Source organism: Polyergus mexicanus, unplaced genomic scaffold (genome assembly GCF_030449975.1).
Source record: "Polyergus mexicanus isolate NDT 795.1 unplaced genomic scaffold, iyPolMexi1.0 SCAF_15, whole genome shotgun sequence".
Lineage (NCBI taxonomy): Eukaryota > Metazoa > Arthropoda > Insecta > Hymenoptera > Formicidae > Polyergus > Polyergus mexicanus.
The window spans coordinates 3733756-3760810 of record NW_027223335.1 but is presented as its reverse complement, the minus strand read 5'-3'; the positions used below and the strand labels follow the sequence as shown (position 1 = coordinate 3760810).

Below are 27055 nucleotides of genomic sequence, written 5' to 3'. Positions count from 1 at the left end.
GTGTGTGTGTGTGTGGGTGTGTGTGGATATATAATTAAAAAATTCTATTAATGTTGAATGTCAAATGGCCTAATGCGATTTGTAACGATTATCTTATCATCATCCTTCCTGTTCTTCTGATGGCATAGTCATACTATTTCATCAAAGTTAGTCAGTGACAAATCATACTATTATTTGCCAAGTTCTGTATTATCTACCCACATATATATTACAAAAAATAATCTTACATTATTTCTTTGATATATTTTTGTCATGTAATTATTAAGAAGATTTAAAAAGAAAATAGTAATATTATTATATTTTTCTATATCATATTTGCTGGTGACGTATTACAAATGTATACAGAAATATTATTTATTTTCATTGTAGAAGCTCGTGAGTCGAGTGTTTCACTGCGATGACAATGAAATTCATATTAATTTCCAATCTTTTAATCGTGTCTGCATATAACATCGATACAAATCATCCAATATTATATCCGAATAGTGCGGCTAATGCGGACGAATATCAGCACACAAGATTCGAACGTAATTATTTCGGTTACTCGGTGCTGTTGCATCGTAACTCGCAGAAGGATTCTTCATGGTAATGTGTATGCCAATTCATATATACTCTTATATGCGCACAAAATAAATAAGACAATAAATAATAAATAATTTTAAAAGGATTCTTTAAAAATATATTTGTTTGATATCTATGTACCCATATAATAGTCTCTATATAATATATATGGTAATGAATTACTTTTTAGAAAGTAAAACTTTGATTATATTTATTTATATAAATTACTGATTATGTTTATAAGATATTTTCTATTGTTTTTATAGAACCATGTAAAAATGTAATATCTATCTTATTTTAACAGGCTGTTCATAGGAGCACCCCGCGGAAATTATACCCGACCATCGCGCGATCGAGTGAACTTAAAATTTCTAAACGAACCCGGCGTGGTTTATCGGTGCAGTTTGCCGGGCCAGTGTACAGAGATCGAACCGGCTGTCATCAAGGATGAAGAAATATATATACGTCAACTTGAAATGCGTGGACGTATAAAGAAAAAACAGTCCTGGTTCGGTAGCGCGATTTCGATAGAAAGAAGCAGCGGTTTCCTTACGGTATAAAGAAAAATGAACAATTCCTAAAGGAATTTTAATATATATCCCTTCTCTTTTTCTGATGTCTTTTATAATTATTTATCTCATTATAGATATGCGCACCACGAACAATTATGAACATTATATTCAAGAATAACAAGTATGTAGAGACTATGCAGGGCATGTGTTACAGCGATCACATATCGTCGACAAAATTAGATGCGGAATTGTTTGAAATTGAATATTTTGGTATTTATTTCTCTATCGTCTTTTGCTCTTCTCTATAGAGCTTTTAGCCGAATTTTTTTTATCGATCTTCGTTCGATTTTGCATTATATATATATATATATAAGATAACATAATATATATATATATATATATATTTTTTTTTTTTTTTGAAAAAGATATTAATATTAAATATTATAAATTAACATAAAAATATTATTATTAAATACATTAGATTACAGCAAAAATACATGGTTTGATCCAATCCACGGTTTCTCCATTACCTTTGCATCACCGCGGGTATGTTAACGATATTTTATTCTTATTATAGTTTTATATATTTTTATCAATATATATCTTTATTTTTTATATAGTATAAAAGTCTTGTTTTGCTAAATTTGTTACTAAAATATTTCTATTGAATATACACGCGTTAATGAGAAAATAATTTAATCATCAGGGTGAAGAAGCGATAAATCGTATCATAGGAAGACCAAATGACAATATTACCGGTAGTATCAATATAGTACGTTTTAAAAGACGCAATTTTTATCAGACCTATGTGGAAACTATGGAAATACCAATAATCGATAATTTGTCGCAGTTTGGTATGAATTCTATACATAATGTGTGAACTTCTATTCCGTATGATAAATGGATTTTAATTAAGATAGAATTTTTTTTAGGCTACGCGGTAACATCAGGCTACTATTTCGATCGAAATCAATCTCTTTATGCCTGCGCAGATCCAGGATGGGATTACGTGGGACAGGTAAAACATTACTTATTATACTCCGTACGCAAGAGATATTTATAGCAATTTGCGACACACTAAATGTTTTACAATAATAGGTCGCTATAATTGATCCGGATAGAAATTATATGATTGCTCGTCTCTGGGGCACTGACATCGGCGAATTTTTTGGAGCGAGTTTGGCTACGGGCGATTTAAACAAAGACGGTCTGCACGATCTCGTGATCGGAGCACCACATTGGGGAAACGATAACGGCAGAGTCCACGTATATTTGGGTAATCCGAAGGTAAACTTTCGTTGTTGATGTATATATGAATCCGAGATTTTCATCTCTAAACGAGATATATCTAGTACTTTATCTCGACTCTCAAATAGATTAATTATTGATCGGGAATTGAATTACAAATATTCGATGTAAACGAATATCACAATTTTTTTGACGCTATACGGGAAATTTTATCAAAAATTTATTTTGATACAGGGAGAATTCGAGGCAGCCGCGATTTTAGAAGGAGTCAGCGAGGATGCGCTGTTCGGTTATGCGGTGGCGAGCGGAGATCTAGACGGAGATGGTTTTAATGGTGATTAATTGTGCTTATAATTAAAATGTGAAATCATTTTGTCATATTTAATCAACCTGTAATGATACACTCTTTGTTGAATTCTAGACATTATCGTGGGTGCACCTTGGGAGGAATCTGGAGTAATTTACATTTATAACGGCGATACAAGTTTAAAGGACAAAGTAAGACCTTTCATGTCGCAAAGGATCACCATGCAATCACAAGGTCATAATCTTCCGGTGAACATACGAACGTTTGGATTTTCGATATCTGAGCCAATCGATATAGACAGCAATGGGTTGGTGAATTGTTGTGCAATTTTGTATCATGTTCTTTCAACATTGTGAATTATGTTTTGTTAGCTGAAAAATCTAACTATTATACAAACTTACTATTTATATTTTATAGTAAATTATTGCTGATAAAATACAGAAGAAGGAGTAAAGTCTTAAATTCGAAATTTATCGATAGCGGTTAATATAAAACATCTTTTATTTTTTTATTTTTTTCGATTTTATATATTTGCTCTTTGTACTAAACGGACAAACAAACGAATATTATAATTTTATTTTTTCATATCAAAAACCTGCAAAAATAGAAAAAGATAGTATGTAAATTCGTTGTATCTTTTAGATTGAGAATTTCTAGTTATATAATTTTATCTATGTTTTTTAAAGATTAAATCATATTTATAAATATCTTTATAATTTCATATTTAATTATGTGCAACATCTATTCGTAGATATGCAGACGTCGCAATAGGCGCGTATAAATCAGGACATGTCGTAGTACTTCGGAGTAAACCCGTCGTAAGAACCAATTTGACCATTTACACCGTTCCGAGCACCTTACAAAGAAACATCAGCGACTTTTTAATTACAGTGTGCGTCAATTATCACGATTACGATACGGCGAATACACTCGGTAAGTTATAACATGTTAAGCAATAAATTATTACAATGTTTTTTTTATTATGATATATATATACATATATATATATGTATGTATATTTCAATTCATAATTTACAGCTTTTAAGATTTCCCTTATTGTGGACAAAAGATATAAACGTACTGAGGAAACTTTATTGGAATTGGTATCAACGGAACCTCCTATTCATATGTGTATGAATACTAATGTTACACTTTCGGTATTAATAACTATCACATCTATATACGTTCAATGTCATTTATAATTATTTTATTGATATCGTACCTTTCTCTGACAAAATGCACATTGTAGGATAATATTCAAGATTTTATCGAACCGATCACTATTTACGCAACGCATAATTTTACATATAATGATTCGTCTGAATTCTGCAAAATATGTCCCGTTGAGAGTAAGAGCGCTAAATCGAAGAGCGCGCAAACGCTTTTGCTTCCCTTCGACATTGAATGCGGAGAGGACAGAGTTTGCAACTCCAATATATCTGCAATAGTTAAATTTCGGGAAGTCAGGCAAGTAACATTGAGCTTCTTCAAAAAGTGTATCGCGAAATAATTCACCTATACATATTGAAATATAAAATATAGGGAGAATAATTCGTGGGTGATCGGTTCTAATGATATCACATTGGAAGTACGCTTGGAGAATTTTGCTGAGCCGGCGTATCTTACGATAATTGTATTTATCTTGCCGGAAGGCATAGTATTACGTAGTATTTTACCATTTTGTGAAGAGGATACAGATGGAGATAACTTGATGGTTATTTGTAACGTTAGCAATCCGCTCGGCATGAATGAACAGGTATTACGACAATAAAATTACGAGCATTCGTTTTGCCCATTATTTCGAATAAATGAGTGCCAAGATTAAAAAGGAATAAATTTAAGAATTTTTTAAGAACTTTTTCTCAACAAATTTATCGGTGTCTTTTTCTTCTTTTTTTTTGCAGAAAATTATAAAACTGGATCTGGATATGAGACATTTGACCGATAGTTCATTGCACGGACGTATTCTGGAGTTCTCTACGGAAATACGAACCCGTAGTGTAAATCATGGAACCCATATGATTAAATCTTGGCTTACTTTACATAGCGAGGCGTCCTTATCATTAAACGGGTCAGTAGCTTTAAGAAAGAGAAAAAGTGTATCTTGTATAATAATAGATATATCATGTTGCAGAAAAACGATTGAGGGAAGTTATTATTTACCTAATTTGGATAAGGATCAATTAAATATAACGTTTCAGCATACTTATCAAATATTGAAATTCGGTGCGACGTCTATAGATGAAGCGCGATTCACTGTCAACATACCAGCTGCCACAGAGAATGCAGATTCTCTAGTGTTCTTATATAAACCGCGGGTTGGTATATTATATATTATATATTATATAGAGCCTAAAATGTATAGAAAATTCTCATAATTATTTGTTATATTATTATTTTTTTTTTTATGTATTTAAAGATATTTAAAAATATTTTTTTCAGATATATATATCTGGAAAATATTATAACTGTTTTTCGGACGGGATAGATCTGATAGACGTGCAACAAAATGAGCTTCGAGGGGAAACAACATCCGATTTGTACGCATACAATCCAGATAATAATAATGGTATACTGCAAAATGTAACGCATGATATTTTCAAGAGAGATGTGAACGATCGTACGACTATAGCGGTTCGCATTATGCAAACGTTTTATAATACGACAATAAAATCAGAAATTTCAAACGATAATCTGACAGAAAGAAACATTATATATTTGAACTGTTCAACATACGGTGTAAATTGTTCGACAGTGTACTGCGATCTCAGCGCGTTAAAAACGCGACAAGATATCGGCAAATTTGCGATGAGATTAATTATCAACGCCACAAAGCTCAAAGGTATGGAATCATCACAAACAAGAAAAAAATATTGTATACGCCGGAGAAAATATTGAAGTAAAATTATAATATAATTTTTATTATCGTGAAATATACTAACATATAAGAGAAATCATGATATTTTTATTCACAATAATATGAAGAATTATTTTGTAATTACTAAAATATTTGATTGTACAAACAAATACATAATCATTAACAAACAATAGAACAATGCATATAATTTATAATTTTTATAATAAGTATCTTAATGTTGTTATATTCTAGCTGTACAATAAATGTAAAAGAGAATATATTTTTCATATAATTTTATTGTAAAATTTACTTCGTGCAGTTTTTAATATAAACTACTATCACGTACATATTCTTTTTACTTTTATAATTACTTTCAGATAATTTTAAATTGTCGGACGAAACAAAGATTGTAAAATTCAGCACGGATGCTTACGTTGAAATTATACGCCCGGCAAATAGAATTTTCAGTATAGAGGCTAGGTAAGTATATATATTGTTGTCATAATAAATTTTTTACTAACTGTAATGAAATCTAGAAAATAGTATCATGATTTAAGAAATATATACTTTATACACAGACGTAATATAAATCTCACGACAGAATTTCGTAACACCGTAAAGACGCAAAAACTACAATTGTGGGTTGTGCTAGTATCGGTTTCGTTGGGTCTAATATTATTATACATTATTATTATTATATTAAGTGTGGTAAGTCCTCATACTTTTCATTGCATTATTATTTTTTCACAAAATGTGTTGAAATCATTGATTATTACTTCTCAATTATAGGTGGGTTTTTTTAAAAGAATGACAAAGGAAGAACTATCTGCTTTAAAGACGAACGAGGTATAAAATAATGCATATAATATAAGCAATTAATAAATTAATCGCCATAAGAACTAATGTTAAAAGTATTCTTTACAGATAATAGAGGATGGAAATAAAGTAGAAATCACAAATATTGAATAGAGGATTCTTTGTATATTTACCTAAATTGTTATTGTAGATTTTATATATAATAATAATAGTAATAAATCTAATTTTTTAATAAAAATTATGTTTTCTTTTTTTTTATAATATTATACAATTACAGTACATTGCCCATACAAAGATTTACTTTCTTAATTATACAAGTGTGTATTTATATAACATCACTTCGTATAACATTTACATTCTCTTATCACCCAATACATTAATAATATGAATAATAAATATTTACATTATTTTCCCTCTGTGGGAAATAAACAATAATATTTATGTAACATTTATGATATAAGCAGATTTCTTCCATGCATACATAAATTTTATAAATCAAAATATCTATTAATCATTTTTGTGTTGTATATAAGAACATAAAAAGAAACATATTTTGTTTTCCGTTGCTTTGTATAATCTGTGATTATAAATTATGATTTTATGCGATTTTACATATGATACTCTTCCTGTTGCGCATGTTATGCAGGTGTTCTTTTTTTTTTTTTTAGTTAAGAAACTGTTATAATTATGCGTACAAATATGTGAGTATAAATTTTTTCAATATTCTTTTTCTTAAAATACAATTGTTTAAACAATATTATAATTATGATGCTACCACGCGATTTTTTGTCATTAATAAGAACATACATAATTTTAATATATGTTTAACGACACATTCACACACCACCAAAGATCAATTCTGTTTCTTCAAGCTGATAGGATATCTTCTACTTCAAGAGATAGATGAAATGCAGACACATTATCGTGATGATATAAGCTGCATGCATATATCATAAGATGTAGAAACGTTGCAATGTGCTTGCTCAGCTAACTGCTGCATCTCATATAACTGTGTTCACCTCGCTATAATAACTTTGGAGGTTTATGTCCTTCAAAAGAAAGCTGCGCCGCTCTTCTTGCTCCTCGCTTCACAGTGCGATAGACACCCAACTGATAGTATTTGAACCGCAACAGATTCATCTCCAGGTGATGTATCGCATGTATCAATCCTATTAGACTTCGAGTTAGAAATCAGGATATCTGTCCTAGACTTGGAATTTGAAATACTGTCCTATATGCTAGCTCTCTTCTCGTTTCTGGCTCTTCGTTCTTCCACTAATGTGCGTTAGCGTGTGTCGTTGGAATCTGAACCATTTTCAGTATGACAAAATTCATATTGAATTTTGTACATCGCATATACTGATGCGAATCGTTAACATATATCGCAAAATAAATAAGTAAAAAAAAATAAAAAAATAAAATAAAATAAAAAATCGAATTTATAAGTGAATATTGCAGGTAATTTATACTCACATAGTGTAATCGAGCTTTCCTTGAATTGATATACGTATAACAATTTATATATTCAAGGATCGCATACATCATACTATTTAAAAAATTATTTTCATACAGTGCAACAGCGCTATCGTGCATATTAAATGATAATTTCGAGAGAGAAATTGTTTGCTATATGTATATATTATCTTCTAGAAAATTACTAACTGTTTTTCAAAAATTTCTTTGAAACAGAATTCGCTAATTAAATAATTATTATAGATTATAAACTTAGATATATATATATATATAAATATAAATCCGTGCGCGCAATAAGATCTAATGTATTATTAAACCAAGAATATAATATTTTATTTTATATATATACACGAACTATATATCCGTTTAATTTTTCTATATATAAAGATCTTGTATTAACTACACAGTGACGCTAGATAGTTATAAAGAAAAGTCTTCTTTGAAAAATACAAATCGCATTTCTTTTTGGTTTAGTTAGGGATAGTATATGTATGGAATTTTATACAATTTTGCTTACTATGAATTTTTTATAAAATTTTATAAAATTTATAAAATTTATAAAATTTTATAAAAAATTCTTCATATAAAACATAAAGTATTATATATTTGTGTAGAGATCTCTTTTATATAAAATCCCTAATTTTTTTTTCATTCCTTTTGCAAGGAAAGTAATATTTTATTTGTCTTATAGGTTAAATCTTATCTCAGGTTTAATCAAAATCTAAATTTTCTGTAATATCTATTGTCACTGTATATACACGAAACCTAAACGAACCGGCAGTATAAAAGCACTATAAAGTATAATTTCTTTTTTTGTTTATACTTCATGTAAATAAAAAAGATTGATCGATATACATTAGAATTTGTAATGTACAATATGCTGTAAACTAAGGGCATGTTACAAGAGAGATTAATAGTTATTGATAATTTTGTTATATACCAAAAATATATTTTGGTATTTATACTATATAGATATTACGCTAGTCTGCTGACTTAAATATGTTTGCATTTTAATATAAAATTAATATGTTTATCTTTTCTGAAGTAACTAAACTTTTTGGGGCAATTTTTATATTATGCATCAAAACCTAAAGATCGAGAAAAGATCTATAATAAAATATTAAAATTATTTAATATAATAATATTTTTTTATACTGATTAGAGTATGATGGTATCCGACTTGTTTTATCAGATGCACTTGTAATCTTTGTTTTTATGATAGTTTTTATAGTTTATATATTCTATGATAATGTACACACATACATACACACTTATCAATATAGCAGTGTCAATGAAAATTACATGAATAATCTTTTTTGTGTTGTATTTTCAGTTATAGTCATATTTTAATATTTTATTACAAATGACACTTCATCATATTTATGCCACAAAAAGATTTTTTTTTTTTTTTTTTTTTTTTTAAATTTTATCACTTATTTATTTTATATTTAGTCATCAATGTTTTCCTATTACAAATTTTTTTATAAATAGAAGAATTTTATATACAGAAAACTATTCTATATATAATTCTATTAAAAATTTATAGTTTTATAACATTTTCATTGGTACTGCTAAATAGTGTAAGTATTATATGCATCTCTAAGAAAAATTTGTTAAAAATCACTTATAAAAATTAAAGATTGCATTCTCCTTCTTACATTATGACCTTGCTTGATTTTTTAACAAATTTTCTCTCACATGTACTATGAGCATCTTTTTTAATGTAAATTAAAACAAGACGGATTCTAAATGATTTCTCTAATATCTAATACTTTTTTTCAGGTTCTGATGCAAACCATAAAGAAAAATATGCATGCATTGAGAAATAAGCAGACGAACATGAATGATATTACGAAGTTCGCGTTTTTACCATTATTATTATCACAGTGATAAATTTTTTTACTCACATACATGTTATTTCGTAAACGCTTCTGATGGTATTTGACCACGTTTGAAGAACTCTTGAAATGCAGAGAGCGCATTATTATAGTTCCACTGTGTCTCTTGTAAACACTTCAAACTCCATTCCAAATTCATGTTCGTTTGCTGACTCAACGTCATTGTCATTTGCTGTTTTATATCCTCATTCAATTCCGGAAGTATAGACTTTGCCATTTGCGTGGATGTTTGTGGCAATAACGCCGACGCCTCCGGTTGGGTCGGTTGGTTGTTTAGTTGCTGGTTCAATTGTTTTAGTTGCGCCTCAGGCGGTTGACTAATATGTAATTGCTCATTGCGAATACAATATCCACTACCTTCCGGAACAATTATAAATGTTCGGTTGAAGTGGCGAATAAGCTGTTCCTTATTATCAAGCTCTTGAAAATAGCCCGTTATCGTAATGAACATCATTACTTGCTATAACCGACAAGAAAAAAGTTGCAACATAAATTTCTTTTCTAATGTTTAATATAATGATATAATTGTTGTATGATTTAAACCATTCAACATAATAACTTACTGTAGCAAGGGCAATATCCATGGTAAAGGTATCTAGGAAATGCTTTGTTCGTGGCATTTCTGATATAAAAGAAACTACAGGTAATCTACCATGTTTCAATAATTTCTGTCTTCTGGCCATATCATATATTCTGAACAAGTTTCGGTTCTCCATGAGATACCCGTTTAACCTAGCAATAAAAAAAAATTTAATTTTCTAAATATTTTCGAATATTCAATATTAAGAATATATTTGTTAAAATATGGTAATTAAAAAAAAATATTAACATATTAATTGATAACAACATGTAATTTTCTTTTCAACAAACACTTACTTATTATTGTGAGAAGTAGTTATTGTCATACTAAAGCATGCGTGTTCGTCGTACGCGTCAAGTAGAGGCTGACGGTTTTCACTGTCAAATATTGTGAAGTACTGTTGCAAAAACTGGCTTGCAATTTCCTGTGCTTTCACATCAGCAACAAACATTCTCTGCGATGGTGGTACCTTAGCAGCCTCGTCAATCACATCGAATACGATTGGTCGTGGTAGTTCTGTGCCGTCCTTTCAAATGATGTAACAAAAATTCATGTCGCGCGTGTACATGAGAAGAAATATATACTTCGAATACATAAATATATAACAGTGCGTAAAATACTCACCAGACGCAGCAGTTTCGGGAACCGTTTCCGGACGTCGCTATGGTCGAGAAAGAAAAGCCCGCAAGTTCCATGTTAATCGTATAATAACAAAAACACACATGTGCTTTATTATTAAATAATACAAGAGAAAGTATATGAATAATTTAGTAAAAAATAAATAATAATAAACAATTTTTGAAATAAATTCAACATGTGATAATGTTTTATTAGATATGATTCAAATTAATTCTGCATAAGACTGATGTCTAAGGATTATGTTAAGTAAACATGCATTTTTACTTATTTCTATAAATATTTGTAACTGAATAATATATCTAACCGTTATTAAATTTAGTAGAGAATTAAACTATTTAATAATCCCTTATTTTTTTATAAAGAATACAAAGTAAATATAATAATTATTGTTGCAATAATGTCTAGCAAATAACCAATTTATTTTGAATACTCTGCTTTTTAATGAAAGATTATGTTAGAATAATACATTACCTAATATAGTCATTTTGTCGAGACTTATACTTGTTACAAACAGGATTTCCGATTAATTTCAATTCTTCCAATTTTAGATCTTTAATGGCATCTATTTGATGGATGTCCTTAATCTACAATATAATTTATATATGTCATATAATAGAACCAAAAATAATATACAATTATATGCATATGAGATACTCACCTTGTTATCGCTGATGTAAAGAATCTTTAAGTTTGAAAATTTTTTATTTAATACGCTGAGCCTGTCAATATTCTGCAGCTTATTGCCTTCTAAGTTCAAGGCTTCCAAAGTTGGTATGTGTTCACCCACAATATCTAACACAGTCATTAACATTGCAGGACGGAACAATGCACAAAAATAATCACCAATGAGATCTGTAAACCATATATATGTAATCTTTTAATATTAGCATTAAAATTAAGTTAATATTAAAAGAGTTTTTAGAGTTAATATTATTATTCTTAATAAATTTATTTTGAGATGATTTCTAACCAGGATCTCGATGAAACTTTGACAAATCCAAAGCGTTTGTTTCTTGCACATATCTCTTGGACATTGCTTGTTTTAATTGTTCTTTCAATTTGTCATCAATCTCGCATTGTGGAAATCCTGGTTTTACCCTCACTTGTAGTTTAAAGCCATCTGTCATTGTAATCTTACGATCACAATTTAGTAATGCACTTGCTGTTTTGTGATCATCAACATAAAAACTAGCTTCGTTTCCCATTATCTTATACTGTAAACAAATTCCTGAAGTTAGCAATGATTTAAAAATTGAATTCTTTTTACCATAATATCATAATACATATGTCTATTATGGAATTTAAAGCTTTTGTTCTTATTGCAATCATATTTCGAGGCATAATAAAATATATAATACATAATAAATGAATCACATGAAACTTTTTCTTGTATGAAAATAAATTAAGACATTTTTATGTATATGAATTAATAAAAAAACTCATTTTATATTAAAAATTTGCATGATTATTTACTTCTAATGTTATAATTGAATGTAATTTTGTAAAAAACCAAGAATTTCGAATTATACCGATAATTATCAAATATATTGTATTAGAGTAAATATATATATTGAATAAAATATAATTCTTTAAATATATATATATATTTACCGTTATTGGAATGAACACTTCAGGTGCCATGTAGTTTAATAGGCTTCTTAAAACATAATCTTTTTCATATTTCTGTCCATATGGTATCTGCAATATATAAGCAATATTACAAGTCGAAATTTATTTTAAATCTGAACATATGAATAATTACATATATTAATCTAATAAAACTATCACACTTACGCTGATTCTATACCAATTGGACTCTCCTATTGGAAGTGCTTGTATTCTAGGACCAGATTGGCCACCCTTGAAATTCCTGTTTGGTAGAGGGCTATTTCTTCCTCGAGCAATCTTTCTTTGCCATCTATCTCTCCTATCTCTGTCTCTCGGAGCAATAATAACTTGTCTTGTTTGTCTATTATTGTTATTATTGTTGCCCGTCATTGGAATATCTTCATCTAAACTTGTTAACACTGCGTTACGCGATATTTCTCTGTTAGGTCTATGTGTTTTAAATGATACACGAGGTCTGGTTCCCTCGAGATGAGATCCTCCATTATTTCTTCCCATACGATCGTCATGGCCTATAAGCAGATAATAGTTAAAATTATATAAAACAATAACAATATGTAATTGTAAAGAACGGTTATTTTAAGCATTGTAATCTAATATTATTTTTCAACAGCTTTAGTTTACAAATAAATAAAATATACATTGACTCTTTTTGTCTAATATTTTAATATTTTGTTAAATAATTAAAATAAATGTGTGTACAAAATTTGTATATTATAATATACTAATCACAATACATTTTTTTTTAACACACGAAAACGTTTTCTTTCTTTTATTTAAGGTACTTATTTGCAAATTAATTTAACATTTTTGGTTCAATTAGTTCATCGTCTATATTGACAAATTTTCCTCGTTAACCTGTACAATTTATATGAAAGAAAATTTTTATATAAACTGTACATGAACATGGAAATTCTTAATAAATAATGTAGAATAATATGATAATAATATGTGAAAGGGTGAATATGAAATAATATGAGAATTAATAATATGAAAATGAGTGAATGTGAAAAATTTATGTACTAGATGCGAATTCTTACGGCACATGCTTATTTTGTTTTCCCGACATCAAGTCTCAAATATGAAGCATAAGCAGATAAGAAAAGCAGTGATACATGAAAGAGAACAACAAATTAAATTGGAAAGATCAGTGTATCGAGATAAAATATAAGCAGGATCCATTGAAAGGAGTACTGCGATTTACAAACGATGTGCTGTGCGATAATAAACGAGTCATAAAATTAGGATAAAGAAACAGAAAATTGATAATTTACCAAAATAATGTTTATCGTCGGAAGGAGCATTTCCGCGGCCGTTGCGACCACCCCAGGATTTATTCGATTTCCTCGGCATTTTCTCTTCTCCAATATTCTCAAGTAATTTCTCGAAAACTGAGCTGCGTCACTGAGCACTTTCTGAGCAACAATGGCTGAGTAAGTGGCGTCTTTCCGGTAGACCGCAAATCATGCGCATGCGTAAATGTGCACAGCCAGTAGGTCTGTTCGTTCGTTGTTTGCACTTTCTACACTCGGGCCTTTTCGCTGTCTCTTTTTGCATAAATTCAAATAATGAAATTGGAAATAGTAGTGAATTATTTATTATTTTTTTTTCAATTTGTAAAATATATATAAAGTCAGTGTTTTTGACTATAATACTGTAACGGCTTAGTTTACACCGTTAAACTTTAATCGTCCTCGCACACTGGACGCGAGACTCGATGAGCGATGAGTGATATCCAATAAGAGCTCTGGTTTTCCGAAAAAATAAAGCTCTCATTGGATATCGCCCATCGTTCATCGCTCATCGCGTCCAGTGTGCGAGGGCTGTAATACGTACTAGATACTATACTGGCCAATCACAATCATTCTATTCTTTGGAAGAATGGCTATGATTGGCCAGTCAGTATAGGGTATTATAGAGCCCAATGGACTATTATGACTGCGGTCGAGAAGATGCTAGAGATGCTTCGAAACATTGCATTAACCAATTAGAATAAAGAAATCTTTACTCTCTTTGCTCTGATTGGTCAATCAAATGCTTCGAAGCATTTCTAGCGTTTTTTCGACCGCAGCCTATGTATTTATTTTTTCTGGTTATGGCCAAGATAATCACGTGGTCTATTCGTCTACTGCATATAAAGTCAAGTTAGGTTAGGTTAGGAAAAATCCCTCTGTATCGCTACTCCGAATAGTCCGAATTAGTGGAAACTGGTGGAAGTGTGTAAACGTGTGTGTGAGATAATCGGAGATACAGTTATAATTATTTTTTGATATATATTGAGACATCTTATAAATATATAGAAAATATATTACAATGGTAAAAATATATTTTTTTAAACAAAAACATATGTTATAAATAAATTATAAGTTGCTTACCCTTAAATTAATGAATGTTTGAGATTATATTATGCGTTTCGATCTTTTTAATATTTTGCATATCATTATTTTTCATAATGCGAAACTCGCAGTAAAATTAATTATATGTTACAGCCGAAAAATAAGAAAACACGTAAAGTTGTGATGCAAAGATTTGCTCAGATGAAGAAGATGATTAGTCTGAGTGATTCACGAATGTAAGTCTATGTTGAATACAATTTTCACCAAATTATTGGTATATGTCTACATAAAATATGCAGAAGAAATATTAGAAATAAATTATTTTTGTAGAAAACCAGAAAAACGGCTGCCATCCAAGAAAACTCCAAAAGAAGATCAGACTAAAATAAAAATTACAGAAACGTATGTATATATATAATGTTAAATTTAATTTTAACAATATATTTACATTAGTTTTGAAATATTTTTGCATGACATTATGAAAAATTATCAAAAAATGTTTTCTTTTATATTTTAAAATTATGAAACTATACATTTATGATTCCAGGCCAAAACAATCCTCGGCATTATTTTTTCAATATAATACACAACTTGGACCGCCATATCATATTTTAGTTGATACAAACTTTATTAACTTTTCTATTAAAAATAAATTGGATATCATACAAAATATGATGGAATGCCTCTACGCAAAGTGTACACCATATATAACAGATTGTGTGATGGGTGAGATGGAGAAGCTTGGGCAGAAATATAAATTGGCATTGAGAATCATCAAAGATCCGCGATTTGAAAGGTTAAAATGTATTCATAAAGGAACCTATGCAGATGACTGTCTCGTGAACAGAGTGACGCAAGTAAATATAGACCATGAAATCTTATTGTAATACAATTATTAACCATTTGTATTTGACATTGGTAATATAAATTTATTTTGTTTAATGCTACAGATAAAAACATTGAATTGTGCTTTATGTTATTATTTCAGCACAAGTGTTATATTGTTGCGACCAATGATAAAGACTTAAAAAAAAGGATACGGAAGATACCGGGTGTGCCAATAATGTACGTATCTCAACACAGGTACACGATAGAACGGATGCCAGATGCCTATGGCGCGCCTAAAAAATGAGTATTAGTTTATTAAGATAGGCGATCTCCTTTTTTTATATAACTTTATCTTTTATTGCAATAAAGATAACAAGTTGTATATTTTGTTAATAAAACTTACATATATCATATATTCACATTGAGAAAAGCATTTTGTTTTCTCTGTAAAATAATATTCAATTCGTATTGTATGGACAGGTTTATACATATAAAGGATAAACCCACGCGCAACAGTAGAAAGGGCGGGAGAGATATATCTATCTTGCTGCCTTCGCATTCCAATTTTTATCAAACTCGTGCTTATCTTTCCTTCCTCCCCCTCCCTTTCCTCTTTTTCTCGGACACAGCGACAGAATATTTTTGTTGGAATGATATATGAATACAATTTGCCACGATTTGCATTTATCAAAGAATAGACTTTAGAATTAACTTCTTCAATTAGATTCTCTCGAATAATGAATATCAAAAATTATTTTTTATATTGGAGTAGAACTTTAATTGTTATAATTGTTTATCACATCATTATTGATTAGAAATTGATAAAAACATAAAAACTTAAATTATAATTATATATATATTATATATATATATATATAAAATTATAATTTAAGTTTATTGTAACAACTAGCCGACTCGCGTGTAAACACACGGGGTGCTTCGTTGTTGCTACGCGTGACTTGGCACGAGATACTACCGTATCTCTTGATTAAAAGATTGTTTTGTCACACATTCATGATTTTGTTATTAATTTATAATTCTTAAATCAGATTCCATCTATATTCTTTGTTGCACAAGTTTATAAATTGTTGGAGGTAGAAAATTTATTATTTGTCATTGCACGACATCGACAGTTAATGTCGACGAGACGCACATCTAGGATTCGATATAATTTGAGAGCAATGCAGATGCACTTTACTTCGGGGCTCCATAAACTTAAAGATAGCGTGTCATTTGACGCATTGCCATCTATTATCAATGGATTCTTCTCAAATTTTCACCGTTATTTTAGACCGAGAGAAGACTCGTCCATTTCTTTTGATCGTTCTGTTATCAGATAAGGATAAAGAATCGCATGTTTCTCGATCTCGGACGGTCCTATTTATACTCTCATCAAACAATAATACAAAACAAAATAACAAATATAGACAAAATAACTTGTATTTACTTTTATCTACGTATACGTAGATCAAATTGAAAAAAAAAAAAAAACGGGACAAGATTCATTCTATGATGTGCGTAAAACGATAAACCAAATCAGAGTTTCAACTGATTTACATATCTTCATGGGCGTTTTCCAGCAAGGTATACACTGTGTCATCTGTGTATCTTGCTGGAAAATACCTCATATATAAGTAAGATAAAAAATGTCTATTTTTGTATTTTAGATAATTGATCAAAACTGAGTTTTTAGGCCAGCATGCATAGGCATTATTGTTGGGAATGCCAGGAATGCTGTTTTTTTGTTTTAATATTTTTTATCTTGATTTTATTATTAAAAATATGTATTTTTTTAATAAAAAAAAAACAAACATTTTTCTATTTGTTTAAATAAAAATTATACATTATTTTAAAAAGTATTTTATTTTTCGATTTGCTCTAGACTTCTTTTGTGTAAAATCTTTTATGATTTGCATTCGCCCAGTGATCTGAACCGCGTAAACATTCCAAGGGAGAACACTAGCATTATTGCATTTAAAGAAACATATTCGCTGACATTTTTATGAGTACGATGATATTTTGTGATATATTGAATATATCAGTTTTAATTTTTGTGCATTTGCTGGTTCCAAAATTGAACACCTTCAAGTTCAAAGCTTTTTTCAAACGCGAGAGAAGAGAGATAAGAAAGAGCGAAGAATCGAGAAAGCGAATTAATTCGAAGGGAAGAGAACCTACTCTAGGTTCTAGAGGATCGAGCGGAACATTCGCGCGCGCGCATGATCGTAGTAACGGATTAGTTATAAAAGTGACCATAAGCCCGCGGACACATATCTATAGGGCCATGAGTCCGGATCTCGCGACTCACTCTTCCCTTCTTGTCTCGCTGCACTACACCCCCTAAGCCGGGGTATCCCCTACCCACCCCCTTCCAAGTATTTTCTCTCCTCCCCTATCCATTGTTCATCTCTTGTTCTTTGGTCTTGTCATTCTTCTTCTCGTTAGTTTTTGTATTATTTTTACTCATTCTTTCGTTCTTTTACACTTCTCCCTTATTTTTCTCTCTCATTTTCTTACTGTCGTTCTCTTTCTCTCTCTCTCTTGTTCATTCTATATCCTTCTTGTACTCGCTACATCTTTCTCGTTCCCGTTAATATGAAGCAACGTTCTCGTCGCATGGGGCATGGGGTTCCAGCGCGCAACGGCCATCTTGCATACCTGAGCCTCCGCATTGCTCGTTCCTCGAGGGCAAAAGGGAGAATATCTTAGCGAGACAACGATGGGATGCGCGAGTTGAAGGTGGAAGGATCGCGCGTGGAAGATGGTGAGGAGAGAAGACTGAACAAGTAGACGAGAGGGTGGAAGAGGAGAAGAGGGTTGCGGTCGAAGCAGCGGGCCTCAAAAGAGAGCAAGTGGGAGGGAGAGAAAGGCCCTCATGAGACTAACGAAGAGGTCCATACACCGATAGGCAATGGTATGGCAAAAGAGTAGGGGAACGGGAAAGCGTAAGAAGGGGAGATGGGAAAGAGAAGTTAGGTAAGAACGAAGAAAATGAGCGTTTGGCGAAAGAAAGAGCGACGAAGATAGAAGATCGAACGTTTCTTGACATGAAAGAGAGGAAGCGAAAGAAGAAGAGAGAAGGAGCAATGTTGGTAGAAAGAGCGAGTGTGATTGTCGGGGAGCGGGAGAACGCGGTAGAGCCACGATGTTTCTCAGAGCAGACAGAGAAGGTGATATCGATAGGGGCCTCGCGCGGAGTGGCCGGGGTAAAGACATAGCGAGAAAAAGGGAGAGAGAGAGAGAGAGAGAGAGAGAGAGAGAGAGAGAGAGAGAAGAAAAATGTAGAGAAAGCGAGAGGAGGACAGAGAAAGGATTCGATCGGAGAGAGACGGCGTCAGCTAGCCCGAAGAATGCCTCTCCTGGCAATGGTTCTGGGACCGGCTCGATTCAGTCGAGTCAGGTCAGTCCTCGGGGAGGCAACATTCTTCTCCGCGGTATACTTTCCGCGTTTTTTCGGGGCCTTACGTCGCGCTTATCGCGGTCCCTTCGCGCGTGTTCATTCCTTTCTATTTCTACTCTCTTCATCCGCTGTCAAACATTTCTTTCGCACGAGATTTATCTTCATCCCCCGATAACGCCTACCCCGAAGGGCACGCGCTCGTGCGAACCCGTTGTGTTGCACTCGAGATCGCTACACCATCAGTGAATTCGAATGAGCCTCGTATCGCGATCGCGTGAACTTCCTGACGATTTTCGCAAAAAATAGCGTGATCCCTGAGGGTCTAGCAGTGAATCGCAAACGCGAGAGTGAATCGTAAATTCGAGACTCGGTCATTAAATTCGTTCGATCGTATCAATATTGCGCGAGAATACATATATATTGATCGCGAATCGTGTTTTTGTGCTTCAAGTATTGGATCCTCGTCTGTGTGCAGTGTTTACATTGTTGGGCCTAGCAGGCCTAGGCACGGGCTAGTGATAAAACTGTGAATTCTGAAGGATCTGAGTGTTTCGAGAGAGCGATCTCGAGGTCGCTACGAAAAAATAATTGTTCGTTACCATCAAAGATCTTTTTTATTGGGAAAAATTTATATTTATATATATATGTATATATATCGAAAGAATGCGTTATGACAAAACTCTGCGTTTTGTAACGTATGTATTCTCGAGATACAAGAACTTGAAGAAGAGAATAAGTTTTGAATAAGAGAATTCGTTTCTTGGATGAAGAAAGAAGATACGTTCTTTTGATTCATTGATCTCGGATCACTGATCGAAAAAGTGTCCAAACGTCTCGTTTTCGTGTTCGCGAGCCGTTCGCGAACATCCGTAGACGCGCATTTCGCGAGGCGCGGCTCTCGGCAGGTCACTGCCCTCTCTGCCGGGTGAAGTCTTCTCTCGTATACACTTGATTTTCAGCGGCAAAGAAAAGAGAGAAGAAGAGAGAAGAGAGGGAGAAAAGGAAAAGATAAGGAAAGACACAGAAAACGAGAGATAGATATAAAGAAAAGAAGAACGAAAGATAGAAAAGAAAGCACCCATCATCTTTTGGTACGCGAATTTAAATCGGAATCTCTCGAGGAAAAAATGCAACGCAACGCCGGACAGAGGACGGCAGTTCACGTCATTGCGCGCGATTGAGTTCCATCCTTGGAGGATGTCGCGATTAATGCAATGATGCGTCGATACGTAGACGTGGAAGATGACGACGGGATTATCGCCGGCCACGATCATGAGGAGGAAGAACGACAGATAGTGCGTAATCGGAGCGCGCGATTTTATGCCGACGACGAATCACCGTGAGCCGGAATTTGGCTAAGGCAGGTGGGCGTGTCGCGGTGAGATAGAAGAGATGATTATAAGAGGATTAATGCTTCTGGCCCTTCTCCTGGGATTCCTATCGGACCAATATGGCGGCCAGGTCGTCGGCCAGGACGCGACGGCGGCAGCGGCGACGGCGATGGTGGCGACGGCAGCGTCCGACTACCTTACCTTGCATAACCTACCTCAAAGAGTCACGCGGTTAGCGCCACGAAGGTCACCGATGTTGCCGCAGGACAGCGCCGCAACGATGGGCCTGGCAATGCAGAGTAGAGCGGTCGACACGCGGGTCCAGCTCGAGGTCAAGGAAGGCGAGCCCAAAGGTACTTTGGTCGGCACGATACCGGTCAAGCCTGATTTTACCTATAGGTTCAATGAGCCACCTCACGAGTTTGTGCTTGATCCGGAAACAGGCCAGATAAGAACAGCCAAAGTCCTCGATCGCGAAGCTCTGAGCAGCGATCGGTTTGATTTTGTCGTATTATCGAGTCAACCAACTTATCCAATCGAAGTGCGAATCTTGGTGCTTGATATTAACGACAACAACCCAGAATTTCCGGAGCCCAGCATTGCGGTGAGCTTCTCAGAATCGGCCGTAACTGGTACCAAGCTGTTGCTGGACGCCGCGACAGACCAGGACACGCCGGAGAACGGTGTGCTAGATGATTATTTTATTGTGGATGGCAATACGGACGGCAAATTTCGTTTGGAAGTTACGGGCAATCCTATCGGTGAGACATCATATTTACATCTCGAGACTACAGGCAAGCTAGATCGCGAGCAGGTAGAGTTCTATTCGCTCAATATTTGTGTGCGCGATCGTGGCCGACCTCCACGTTTAGGTTATTTGCTGGTAAACGTGACGGTGTTAGACGTGAATGACAATTCGCCCGTGTTTCAACAAAGCGATTATGTGGTAGCGTTAAATGAGAGCGCTCCAATCGGCACGAGAGTCCTAACGGTACATGCTACTGACAAGGATTCGGAGGACAATTCGAAATTGACGTATTATTTACCGGACAACGAGCGCAAGTTCACAATCGATCCGGAGGTAGGTACGATCACGACGGCCGAACAGTTGAGGTGTCCTCAACAAGGCTGCACGATAACACGTCCTGCTGGCGATTGCCCCAAAAGCTGCGTTATTACGGTCTTCGCTCGCGATCATGGTTCACCTAGGCAGGACGGTCGTACCTACGTAACGGTGAATCTGTTGGATGCAAATGATCATGATCCTGTGATCAAATTTACCTACTTTCCACCGACCGCGACTTTTGCCACCGTCGACGAAAACGCTGCCAAGGACCAGATTGTCGCTGCGGTAACAGTACTCGACGATGATGAGGGCTTGAATGGCGAGACCAGCATAGAGATACGCGCCGGTAACGAGTTAGGCCATTTTCGGTTAGAGAATACGCAAACTGTCAATATCGTGCGGGTCAACGGCCGGTTGGACCGTGAGGAGATACCCAAGTATAATCTCACGGTGGTTGCTACCGACAAGGGCATTCCGCCCAGATCGGTCACGTCTTATCTCGTGATTCATGTGAACGACGTCAACGATCACGAGCCGGTATTTCAACAGAGCGAATATTCAGCAGTGCTATCGGAACTCGCACCGATTGGTAGTTTTGTCGCCAGCATTTCGGCCACGGACGCGGATTCTGGATTAAATGCGCGGATTTATTACGAATTCGGTTTAGGCAACGAGCAGGGCTGGTTTGCTATTGATGGCGATACCGGCCTAGTCACCACCGTTGCCACTTTGGACCGTGAAGTTCAAGGTAGTATCGAGTTACACGTGTCAGCATGGGACGGCGGTCCAAACACCAAGTACGCGTCCACACATCTCAAGGTGACAATTCTTGATGAGAATGACGAAGCGCCACGCTTTTCTGAAAACGTCGTCGAAATCACGTTATCAGAGAACATACCGCCCAACAGTTTAGTAGCTACCCTGACAGCCGTCGACAACGATCAAGGAACCAACGGTAGTGTTGCGTATAGCTTTCATTCCTGTGTCTCGCGCGATTATCCCAAGACTTTCGCGCTGGACGCTCTGACCGGTCAGTTGACGACCAAGATTGTCTTAGATCGGGAAACAGTAGCAGAGTACAGAATTCTGGTCATAGCAAAGGATCAGGGCACGCCAGTGCAATCTTCAACCGCCACTGTGGTGCTAACGTTGGAAGACATTAACGATAACTCGCCGGTCTTCTATCCTTGGAAATATCTAATGCCTATCTCTGAAGATGCTCCAGCAGGCACGACGATAGGTAAAGTGACGGCGACTGATGCCGATGCCCGGGAAAACGCTCAAGTAAAATACATCCTGGAATCTGGCGGTGAAGGTCTCTTCATAGTGGATGAGAGAACTGGCGAGATTGCTCTTCAGGGCTCTTTACGAGCCGCGCACAAAACTCTCTACGAGCTAACCATCTCGGCCAAGGATATCGGCGATCGATTGGCAGCCAGAAATGCGATAGTGGAAATAATTCGCGAGGAGGATCTAGAACATCTCGAGTTTGAAACTTACAATGGCTATGAATTCCGCGTAATCGAGAATCATGGCGATTGCGACTCCATATCCGGATTCAGTCGAGAAGTTGGTTCGGTACAAGTCACGCAATATAGTAATACCGGCAAGGTGAGCTATGCCATTGTTTTCGGCGATTCTAAAGGCAATTTTAGAATTGACAAAAGTACCGGCGTTATCAGTACTACCGGTTGTTTAGATCGCGAGCGAGTGGCTTATTATAGTTTGCAACTGTCAGCGCGCGCCGATCTCGCGTATGGTCAAACAACCGTTAACATCACCGTACAAGATGTTAACGACAATTCTCCCAGGTTTCCCAGGGGCGAGCGGGACGACGAAATTTTTCTGCGAGAAAATGCGGCAGTGGGACAGGAAATATGTTTAGCCCGTGCCAGAGATCGTGACGCCGGCGCCAATGCCAGAATCGTCTATTCGCTTACGCACAATCCGGGCGAGCAATTCAGGATCGCCGAAAATTCGGGCATCATCTATTTAAACAAACCTATCCAAGCAACACCTGGTACGATCCTCTATCTAGAAGTGACGGCGACTGATTCAGGTGAATCATCGCTGTCCGCTCAGCATCAGATCAAAGTGACGATTGAAGACGTTAACGATCATACGCCAGTCTTCCGGTTGACCAGCTACGAGATCTCGCTGCCGGAGTCCACGCCGGTCAACAAGCGTTTTTTCTCGCTGATAGCTCACGACGCGGACCTCGGCGTCAACGGTAGGATATTATACAGCGTGACCGACGGTAACGTCGAGGATCGTTTTGGCATTTTCCCGGATGGTCAGCTCTATGTGAAGAACGCACTTGATCGCGAGGAACGAGACTATTACGCACTCGAGGTCACTGCGTCTGATCAAGGCAGTCCTTCGCGAAGTTCCGTTGTTCCGGTAGTGGTACACGTGATCGATGAGAACGATAACGCGCCCGAGTTCACCAACAGCAGTTTTAGCTTCCATCTACGTGAGAACGAGCCGCCCGACACCTTTGTCGGTAAGCTGTTGGCCACCGATCGTGACGTTGGTCGTAATGCCGATCTAATATTTTCGTTGCCGGCTAGCCAGCAAGACTTTGTGGTCGATCCGAGGAACGGTTTCGTCAAATCGCTGCGCGTATTCGATCGCGAACTCCTGGTGACCAACACCGGCGGCAGTTATGTCACCCTAGAGGCCACTGTCACCGATAATGGTGTCAATCATCTTCGTGATCGCGTCAAGGTCACCATCCATATCACCGATGTAAACGACAATGTGCCACAATTTCAGCGTTTGCCTTATCGAGTACAAATGAGCGAAGGCGCCGTGATCGGCACGCAGCTGTTGAGAGTATATACAACCGATGCCGACGAGGGTTTGAACGGTGACGTGTTTTATTCATTGGAGGACGGCAATCAGCATGGCCATTTCATAATAGACGAAGCCACAGGACAGATTTCGCTGGTGAAAGAGCTCGATCGCGAGACGTCCGACACCTATGTATTGACTGTCGTGGCGCACGATGCCGGCCTCGAGACGCGTTTGTCATCCAGCGCGACTGTCTACATCGAAGTACTCGACGAGAACGACAACGTGCCGCGCTTTATCGATAATAAATCCCGTATTTCCGTGCTGGAAACCACGCCGATCAATACCGAATTGTTGCGGTTCAAGGCCAGTGACAACGATCTCGGACCCAACAGCGAGCTGACATTCGCCATATCGGCCGGTAACAGAAGGGATAGCTTCTATATCGATCCATTGACCGGTATCCTGTATTTACGAAAATCGCTGGATTATGAGGAGCTGGAACGTTACACACTAAATGTCACCTGTAGCGACGGTGGTCACCCGAGGCTTAGCTCGATTACCAGTTTGATTGTCGAGGTGATCGATACCAACGACAATCCACCGGTATTTCCGAATACGGCAATAGTGCGTCAGATACGCGAAGGTATTTCCGTGCGAACGCCGATCGTCACCATCACCGCCGAGGATCCGGATTCGGGCGACAACGGCGTGGTCAGTTACTCGATTCTCAACCAGGATCCGGAGGATCAAGTGCGGCGTTTCGGTATCAATCAATCGAGTGGCGTAATTCATACATTGCTGCCGATTGATCGTGAGGAAGTAGATACCTTCAAACTCGTAGTAGTCGCGACCGATCGAGCGCAGCCATCAAGCGCGCGCTTGTCCGCGGAGAAACTAGTAATTGTGATCGTCGAAGACGTCAACGACAACGCGCCGTTATTCGTCAGTATGTCCGCAGTAGTGCTACCGCCGCTGCGCACCGGCAATCTCAAGCATTATCAGTCATCGACCAAGGAAATCGTGGTCACGCAGTTGGTTGCCCGCGATCTCGACTCCAGCACGAACGGCCTGGTGACGTACGAATTGCTCCGTTCAAACGTCAATTATTGGGACATGTTTCGTATTCACCGTAGCACCGGGCAGCTCATCATGAGATTTCCGCGATCATTCTCGAAAAGGAGCGGTTTCTTCGAACGGATATTTAAATATCAGATCGGTGTCCGAGCGACGGACGAAGCGGTCCAGACGGAACGTCGTTCGTCGGAGACTTACGTGACCTTGATCGTGCCAGGCGAGGACGGCGATGATCAGCCGATCTGGGAACACCGGGGTCAGATCGAGGGCAGCGTTTATGAGAACGAACCGGTCGGTACCAGCATTCTGCGTGTGAGCGCGCGCAACCGACACTCGAACATCGAGCTCGAGTATTACGTGACGAACGTGACCGCCGGCGGCGGGCCCGACGACGGGCTCCAGGTCGATCGGCTCTTCGACATCGACACGAAGACCGGCGTGCTATCCACCGCGGCCAAGCTTGATCGCGAAACCGGCATCCAGTGGTATGAGGTTGAACTGTACGCCATCGGCATAGGCGGCACCAGGCCCAGTACGACGTCCACCAAAGTGAGTTTACGTTTGGTTTTTTGATTGATCGCGTCTCGGTGATATTAATGATGCTTCCTTCATCGGCTCCTGAAAGATAGTCGGTGCTTTTTGTCGGTCTGCCAGTCTTTCTCCTCTCCTCCCTCGTCCCATAATGTAATTCCTCGATTGCCGGATAAGACCCCTTCTCGCGGAACGAGCCAACGACTCCGGATTGTCATCGACGGCGCAAGATTCAGCAGGGATATTTTAATTGCTAAAAATCATATGATACGAGATATATATAATGAACTCCAAAGAATGATTGACAGATTTTTTATTTATTGTTAGCGGATAATTTCTATAGATTTATTCCTATAGCTGGATGAATAATTAAAGTTATTAAAACGTTGAGTATACTGACCGAATGAACATACTCAAAATAGAGATGTTACATTAATTGCCGAAAAAAATGTTGCACAAGAAAGTGTTGCTTTAATTTATATTTTTTATTGTTTTAATTTGCTTTTACTATATAATTAATAATGTAAGAAAATTTTTATTTTTAATTGACTATTAATATATAGGAAAAGCAAATTTAATCAATAAAATATACATTAAAAAACAATACGCGTTTGTAACAATTTGTGTAAGATATTTCTTTCTCTCTCTAAAGACTAAATAATCCTTTTAATCGCGACGATATTATAATCGTAACGATATAATAATGATTGAAAATCTTTAATCTTTAATTTATGATATCTCGATAATTATTTGTCGGAGAATAAAATGATAAAGAAATTCTTGTATTGGTTTGGTTCCAGAAATATTTTATTAAAATTGTCCCCCTTTCGCTATACCCGATATGTATACAGCAACTAATGTATTTACAATACAATACGTATTATTTGTTAACGTGTCGAAGAAAAGAGAATCAAGCAAGAAGTCATAAAAGAATTATTTTATTAATTTTACGTTCGATAATCTTGTATCAAATATCGATTGAGACTAATAATGAATAGTATTCTGATTTGTATTCCTCTAGTAAATTTTTATTACGCATGCATAATGAAACGTCGCCTCATTAGTAATACGTCTAAAGAATTTTATAAAAGTTTTAGTTCGATATTACGAGACATGCTAAAGTAATGTGTCAGAGCCGTTTTTCTTTCCCAGTACTCTGCGTTGATACCACTGCTT

At 35.8% G+C, this 27055-nt stretch overlaps 4 protein-coding genes across 4 annotated transcripts; 3 read left to right on the top strand and 1 right to left on the bottom strand.

Moving 5' to 3' along the window:
• The first annotated feature begins 40 nt into the window (after positions 1 to 40).
• On the top strand, positions 41 to 6465 carry LOC138939797 (integrin alpha-9). The gene is made up of 21 exons (XM_070307978.1): positions 41 to 285; positions 370 to 585; positions 866 to 1115; positions 1208 to 1343; positions 1555 to 1619; positions 1780 to 1927; positions 2006 to 2091; positions 2172 to 2360; positions 2556 to 2655; positions 2743 to 2935; positions 3380 to 3561; positions 3667 to 3785; positions 3878 to 4095; positions 4171 to 4384; positions 4533 to 4699; positions 4763 to 4946; positions 5071 to 5470; positions 5863 to 5965; positions 6064 to 6193; positions 6275 to 6331; positions 6410 to 6465. The coding sequence occupies exons 2-21, from the start codon at positions 398 to 400 to the stop codon at positions 6452 to 6454; spliced, it is 3174 nt and encodes a 1057-aa protein (XP_070164079.1). The 5' UTR covers positions 41 to 285; positions 370 to 397; the 3' UTR covers positions 6455 to 6465.
• Positions 6466 to 6490: 25 nt separating this feature from the next.
• LOC138939796 (nuclear RNA export factor 1) lies at positions 6491 to 13932 on the bottom strand. The gene is made up of 10 exons (XM_070307977.1): positions 13792 to 13932; positions 12686 to 13029; positions 12503 to 12589; positions 11862 to 12105; positions 11550 to 11743; positions 11363 to 11475; positions 10877 to 10913; positions 10549 to 10778; positions 10236 to 10404; positions 6491 to 10132 (listed from the first exon to the last, which is right to left on the bottom strand). The coding sequence occupies exons 1-10, from the start codon at positions 13868 to 13870 to the stop codon at positions 9689 to 9691; spliced, it is 1941 nt and encodes a 646-aa protein (XP_070164078.1). The 5' UTR covers positions 13871 to 13932; the 3' UTR covers positions 6491 to 9688.
• Positions 13933 to 14629: 697 nt separating this feature from the next.
• On the top strand, positions 14630 to 16080 carry Bka (FCF1 rRNA-processing protein Bka). Its single transcript, XM_070308012.1, has 5 exons — positions 14630 to 14833; positions 15007 to 15089; positions 15184 to 15255; positions 15401 to 15710; positions 15842 to 16080. The coding sequence occupies exons 1-5, from the start codon at positions 14831 to 14833 to the stop codon at positions 15983 to 15985; spliced, it is 612 nt and encodes a 203-aa protein (XP_070164113.1). The 5' UTR covers positions 14630 to 14830; the 3' UTR covers positions 15986 to 16080.
• Positions 16081 to 20473: 4393 nt separating this feature from the next.
• Positions 20474 to 25921, top strand: LOC138940002 (cadherin-related tumor suppressor-like). Its single transcript, XM_070308450.1, has one exon. It carries the CDS (start codon positions 20474 to 20476, stop codon positions 25919 to 25921), a length of 5448 nt encoding a protein of 1815 aa, XP_070164551.1.
• Positions 25922 to 27055: the final 1134 nt, after the last annotated feature.